The sequence below is a fragment of the Camellia sinensis genome, chromosome 8, assembly GCF_055761805.1.
Source record: "Camellia sinensis isolate YWXY chromosome 8, ASM5576180v1, whole genome shotgun sequence".
In the NCBI taxonomy this organism is placed as follows: Eukaryota; Viridiplantae; Streptophyta; class Magnoliopsida; order Ericales; family Theaceae; genus Camellia; species Camellia sinensis.
In genome coordinates, this window is record NC_138968.1 from 151417937 (window position 1) to 151425492 (window position 7556).

Consider the following 7556-nt stretch of genomic DNA (forward strand, 5'->3'; position numbering starts at 1 on the left):
TTGGACATGTGTATGCGGTATAACTCGTGGTTTGATATCGCTCTGACACCACTTTGTCACGACCCAAACCCACCCCTATGGGTTTAGCACCGTAACCGGCCAGTAATCCGTGATTACCGAAGGCCTGCTTGATAGTAAAGACAGTAATACAGAGTACAGGGGCTGGCGGAAGCCAAAACAGTAATAAAAGATGTCCAATGAGCTGTGACAGTCTGTATGCAAAAGACTTTTCCGAACATATTCACATTCATAAGCAAAACATATATACACCATATGTACAAACATTCAGAGTACAGTACAAGTCTTAAACAGTATTACAAAACAGAGATGGAATGGTGGAACTGAGACACCCTAAAGCAACCTTAGCTCGGTCAAACTTGGAACCTCGAGGTGAGGCACAATAGTTGGCTTGACAAAAAGGGAGTTAACCCGACGCTCCTAGCATCAATCCGATGCCTGAACACCTACATAGATATATAAACAGTGAGCTAAAGCCCAGTGAATAACAGTTGTGTAAAGAGGTTAAGAATGAATGTCCTTTCAGTCATTAAGCAGTCATATCAGTCATTTAGAAACCATAGCAGTTATATGTGGTACATCCCATAGCAAAACAGTACAGTAGGTCTTAACAGACCGAACAGTCAGTTGATGGCTATCATAACAGTAAACAGTAATGGTTCCAAACAAGGGAACCGATAGAGATCTCTGTGACAGTAGCAGTAACAGTACAGCAACAATAAGTTACGAAGGATGCCACGAATACAGTTTACAAATAGGACAATCATTCATTCATTAAACAATAACGTTTTAGTAAACAGAACAGTTGATCATTCAGAAAATATTTATAATTGAACATATCTTTACAACATTGTTACTCACAGAGCACTGGGCTATAAGCGGCTAATGAGCGTCCTCGAATGCCAACCCTACACAGTTACAGAATGAACACACACTAAGTTACACACTTGGGAATCAATGACTTAGTCCCTATCTTGACTCGGTGTGGTTCTACATCAATATCTCATTAAGATGCCTTAAACATGGCCTAGGAATGCCTAGGATGGAAAGAGGATGCAAAAATGCATTTTAAAGCACTTTTCAAAATTTTCAGAAAACAGGAGTCTTGCTCGAGCGTGGCTTTCTACGCTCGAGCGGACATGCAAACAAAGGAGCTTCGCTCGAGCGTGACTTTCCCCGCTCGAGCGAACTGCAAACTCAGGCAAAAGTACTGGATGCATGCAATTCACGCTCGACGGACGCTCGACCTCCGCTCGAGCGTGAGACACAAGTCCTCGCTCGAGCGTTCATTTCCTCGCTCGAGCGGACTGTAAACATATGAAAAGTACTGGATACACGCATTTCACGCTCAAGCGTTACTTTCCCCGCTCGAGCGGGATGCGTGTACTCAGAGTGTACGCTCGAGCGTGGGTCTAAAATCTGAAATTTTCAGATTGAACCTCCAAGCTCAAATTCAACATTTAAAGCATCAAATTCGATTCTTTTGGGCCAATTTTCTAGAAAACACTTTAAAACTCATAATATGACATGTTTCAAAGATCAATTTGCAAAATCAAAGCCCAAAGGTAGTTCAATTAAACACAAATCCAAACAAAACTCCATGAACATAATGTATATGTAACATGCAAGTGTTCAATTGAAATCAAAGCTTCAAATACTTGATCAAATGAGTCAATTCACTCAAAAACATGATGAATTCATGGACCATAGCTAAAATATAGACATGCATGTGAGGATTTCCATGAAATCAACCTCAAAACTCAACAATGTGTATATGCATGCATGATTTAGCTACTCAAATCAACTCTTTAAACCAATTCTTGACTTAGATCACTAATGACTCATGAACCATGCAAGAACCAACTTGAATTCATAAACTAAAGGATAAATATCCTACCTTAGGTCCTCAATTTCAAGTCTAGAAGCTCAAATATGCAATCTACTCTTCAATTCTTCTAATTCTCCAAGCAACTCTTGTTGAAACCAAAGCTCTCCTACTCTCCCTCTCTTGCTCACGGTTTTGGTCTCAAGAACGATGATGAAATGATGTATGGAATGTACTAATTAAGTCCCAAACAAGTGTATAGGTAATGGCCACTCAATGGCAAAATTGTAATAAACTTGAACTAATGTAATTAATATTATTTAATCTAATTTAATCGTTCCAAATCAAATTTAAATTAAACCTACCATAAAATCACATAAATTCTAATTAGCATAAAACACTAATCAATTTCTGATTCGGCCGCCGATAAGGCCTTCAATTTGCAGTTCAAAACTTAAAACATGAACAGATCAATCAATTGATAAACAGATAGAAATGCAATCAAACAACATACTCATGCAATCAGTTTAGGATTTCATCATAATCAGTTACTTATCATGTTCAGTCACAGTTTAACAGTAATCAGAGGTGAGAGTTATCACACTTACATATCTTTGTCAGGACTTATGTATTGCCGGTGTGTGACACCTAGCCAGACTATTGACTGGTCAAAGCCCTTGCCATTACAGGTGACTTTTGATTGATCAGTCTAGATGGCTTAAATTAGGCTTAAAATAATACTACAAATTTAGAAACAAAACAATTTAAAAACATATTTACAGATCCCAATCATTTTTGACGGACCCATATTACATCAATTTTAAATCTATGTTATACAACTCATTTCAAGATATTTTTTCATAACTCATAACATTTCTATTATCTAACGTTGTGAATTCAAATATTATATGTAAATTAAAACTTCGGCCTTAGTTATAAATAAATAAAAATATTGGACTTTGGCTATGATATATATAGATACCTCAGTTCCAGATGAAAAGTTACCGACAAAAATTTACTTAGAATTTATACTAAAAGATCTAACAATGTGCCAAAAAATTGTTTTAGTTAAGGATGTACAAACACTCCTAGTTCTTCACTAAGTCAATGTACTATGATTGAGTTCCTTTCAAATGTTTTTGGTAGTTTATGGAAGGAACAAGAGTAGGCAAAAAAGCACTAAAGACAAGTGGCTCTCAATTTCAACAAGGCACTCCTATTTACTTAATTCAATCCTTAATTGTTCAGTTAGTTTGTTTGGATGATTAAATAAACCAAATTAGTACATCACATGATTTGTGCAAAATGTTTGGTGTAATCTTTTTATTACATTTATGAGAAAAATAATCTTAAAAAAAAATTAGTTATTAGGAATTTTGAAAGAATTTTGTGTTTAGATTATTATCTCTGCTTGTAATGATATGTACCAAACAAAACAATCAAATACATGAGTTCAACCTTATCAACGCAAATCTTCTAGTTTAAGCCTTGAGGAAGAAACTAGTGATTTAAAATATATATATATATATATATATAATAAAACGCCTCAAAATTAAATTTAAAAAAACTCTCACGTTCAATCCCTTAACTATTAGACCATCTATCCCAATTAAATGATAATGGTTTATAACATTGTTGTTCTGTAATTTAAAAAATAAAAATCTTCTGAAAAACATAAATCATATCACAAATATAGCACATAAACAAGCTTATTAAACCCATAATGAGAGATCCACCAGATTCAATAAGGTTTGGCTTGGCATAATCTTAAAAAATTAAAAAGTCAAAAAGTCACTATCTATCATATCATCTTATTTAAGTCACATCACCTCTCTATTACATCACTTCAAACCTAACCCATATCCAACTCATATTTTATAAAAAGTCAAAAAGTGCACTTATTTAGTTTATCCCAAACAACCCCTAAATGACTTTTTTTTTTTTCTTTTTTTTTTTTTTGGTTAGTGTTATAAGTTATTACCAAAAATAACAAACATTGTTTGCCTTGAAATCCACCAATACTCAAACATTTCCATCACCACTAACAAGAAAATCCTTAGGATTAATCTCCTCCAAAAACCCCAAGATCGATGCTTTGCCAACTTACTAGTCTCTCTTCTAATTCACATTCGATACAAACTAACTATCTAAACCTTCTCTTGCTAACCCCACCTTAGCTTTCTCCGTTTCTTTCTCCTATATAATCTCCGCCAGTTTACACTCACCAATTCCCTCGCCTTTCACACCCACATACAAAGAACACAAAACAAACTCGCTCCCGATTCTCCAATATTACCAAACCCTCTATCTCAAATCTAGTTTTCATGGGTTCCTTATCTTCCCCACCCCAATTTTCTCTTCCGCCACGAGAAAATTCTCAAAATACTTCCTCAGACCAGTATCGAGTCTACGCTGCATTTTGCACAAGGGATGCTACCCCTAACATGAGCTTGTGTAACCGGATTGATTCCTATGACCCATCGAGCAACTCATGGAACCGAGTCAGCACGATTCCCGGGATAGAGAACCACGTGCTTAAGGGCTTTTCCATGGTCTCCATAGGTGACTCGATATACGTAATAGGTGGCCTGCTCCGCCATAAAATGGTAGGAAGGGACCTTGACGAAATCATTGAAGTCGACCTAGAGGTCCTCCCATCAGTACTTCGTTACAATGTCCGTGCGAACGTGTGGTTCAAGTGCGCGCCGCTAGGCACGGCCCGATTCGATTTTGCATGCACAGTGACCGGTGGAAAAATTTATGTTGCGGGAGGGCAATCGACGTTAGGAAGTGCTAGGGGAATTTCATCGGCCGAGGTTTATGACCCGGCCTTGGATGAATGGAAGCCATTGCCTAACATGAGCACATTGAGATACAAATGTGTAGGTGTGACATGGCAAGGGAAAATCCACGTGGTAGGGGGGTTTGCTGAGAGAGGGGGCGGTGATAGGCTAGGACCATACAACATGGCAAGGAGCTCAGCTGAGGTGTACGACACGGGGCATGCCAAGTGGGAACTCGAGGCAAGGATGTGGGCGTTGGATGTGCCACCGAATCAAATTGTCGCGGTTGATGAAAAGCTTTATAGCTCTGGGGATTGCTTGAAAGTATGGAAGGGACATATTGATGCCTATGATAGGAAAGAAAATATATGGAATGTTGTTGATGGGTCTTATTTGGACACTTTGTCCTCTCCGACTTCCACATCAGATGATGCCACAGAGGAACGAGTGTACCTCACAATGGCACCAATTGGGACTCACTTGTACTTCTTGGCAGGGTATCGTGTGGCAGGCGAAATCTCGAGATTGAAGTCAGTTGTCCACGTATTCGACACATCAGCAAACGGCTATGGCTGGAGGAGCTTTGAGCCAACGGAAGAGGAAGGAGAGAAGGAGATGTGTTGCCACTGCTGTGTTGTTAAACAAGTCTCCTAGAATTGTGTGCTCGTGTAGAACATGAGCTTGCATGGCACGGAATTCTTCTATCTTCAAAAATGTTTGATTTGTCACAAATTATATACCATGTGTTAAAATACTGTTTTTAAATTTAAAAATAGTACATCGGGTAGTAAAGAAAATTAAGACAAAGCAATGTACGTTTTTTAAGATACAAGATTTCATTTTCAGATGCAAGTCATGTGACTTTTGGTATGTAATTCAGCAAGCTCTTATCACATATGGGAGTCAACGGAATCAAGATATCATATACATAATGGCAATGCTAGTTTTTTTTTTCTTTTTTTTTTTTTTTTTTTTATTAGTTAAAAAATTATTGATGAGAAAAAAGTATAACGAAAATCAAGGATGTAAGAAAAATCAAATTGATTGAACTGGACCAAACCAACCATATTTGGTCTACTTTTTAACAAGAATTGGTATGTGATTTTTCAATTTGATTTTTGATTTGATACCGATTCAAACACTTTATGCACCGAATTAAACCAAAACCCACCACTTCAACATATATTATATTTATATAATATATATATATATATATATATAATCTAATGATATAATGATATTAATAGATCTAAATAAACTATTAACATCAATTAATAAACCTCATCATCCCTATGACCTAAGTTAGTATTATTTTCTATAATCATAACTCCAACTCATTATTTTTAAAGTCTTGGTATTTATTATTATTATTTTTTTTTGTTTGTATTTTTGTTAATCAAGGAATTGGAAAGTACTTATCAAATGGATGGATTAAATATGTTTAAAGTGGTGGACAATTGACTAATTCAATGTTTTTATGTCAATTAGTGACTATACTTAAAAGTGCCTTAAATTTGAAAGATCCTAAACCAATTAAACTACAACGAACTAAACCATTTCAATTTGTGTGATTTGGTGAGAGAAGCAATCTTTATCAATACTCAAAATAATAAAACCAACATTATCGGTTCAGTAAAAAAATTTACCTAAATACCGACCATACCGAACGGATTACAACCCTATCGAAAGCTATGATCAAATATCACATTATTACTAACACTGTATTTGGTTAGAAGATTTGGAAAGAGATTTAAAAAAGAAAAGGAAAAAGATAGGTAAAATGTGAATAAAATATATCTACATTTCATCTAGTTTCACACACATTTTTTCTTTCCTTTTTCAAATTCCTTCGTAAATTTCCCAACCAAACACAGCGTAAAAGGCTTTATCCCAACTAGGTCAAATGGAAATACTAGTTAATTAGGGATGGAGTGATACCAAAGCTAATCTAGCGATTGTAACAAATCCAATCCAAAAAAAAGAAAAGAAAAAAAGAAAAAAAAAGAAAAGAGGTATTTAGGAAGAACATTGTCAAAAAGGATATTTCTTTCTTTTGTTTTCGTGATCACTTCTTATATTCCATGTTTGTATCCTAATCATTGTATAATCATTTTACATATTAGAGATTGGTTTTCACATTTATACATTCGAGAGATCCTTCCACTCGCTAGCAATTAGTTTTGGATTGAATGTTTTCAATAATTATAAGGTGGTACTAAAGTTAGATCTTGGGTAATCCCTAATGAGTCAAGTGTCAGCCTGGGCATAATTCTCTTGTCTGTTATCTCTCATCGCCTTTATAGTCTAATAGTTTCTCCACCAATAACCAATTGCCTTCAATATAACATCACATATTAGAAAATAGAATCAAGAAAAAAAAACAGAAGGCAAACAGAGTTGGACAGGATGAATAAGAACTAGAATTCGAGCAAAATAAGATTTTGAAAACCTCACTTAAAATAAGTTCATATTGTGAGTGCTTGGAAAGTTGTTATTTTAATAAGTTAATTTAATTTTTGACTATTTTAGGAGACTAAAATTTGTGTTTGGAAAAATAATTGAATTTTTTTGTAGTTGGATGTAATGTTTGTGAGAAAAAAAATTAAATGATTATAAATTTGATGTGACATTTTGTCTTGTTGACTATTTCAGTCTATTTTGTCTTTTAATGCTATTTTAGCCAAAAAAAACTAAAAAAAATTCTTCCCAAACACCCCAATTATATCAAAACAAAAAGATTTTCCATCTACAGCTTCACTCTCTTTATTGCTTCTGTGAATAAATGGCTTAGTTATAGAGTTAAACAATTGATGATACCTCCCTTGTTTCCTTCTTATGATTGGTACTTTATCTCAAGTGACTTTCATTTTCATGCAACAATTTAAATTTAAGAAATAAGTTTAAAACAATTTGAGTTTGGGGATTTTGTT

At 35.0% G+C, this 7556-nt stretch overlaps 1 protein-coding gene across 1 annotated transcript; it reads left to right on the forward strand.

Moving 5' to 3' along the window:
• Nucleotides 1-3809: 3809 nt before the first annotated feature.
• LOC114269343 (F-box/kelch-repeat protein At1g67480) lies at nt 3810-5656 on the forward strand. The gene has a single exon (XM_028210653.2). The coding sequence runs from the start codon at nt 4168-4170 to the stop codon at nt 5278-5280; it is 1113 nt and encodes a 370-aa protein (XP_028066454.2). The 5' UTR covers nt 3810-4167; the 3' UTR covers nt 5281-5656.
• The last annotated feature ends 1900 nt before the right edge of the window (nt 5657-7556 follow it).

Coding starts and splice junctions, on each gene's coding strand:
- LOC114269343 (XM_028210653.2), top strand. CDS start 4,168: ATGGGTTCCTTATCTTCCCCACCCCAATTTTCTCTTCCGCCACGAGAA.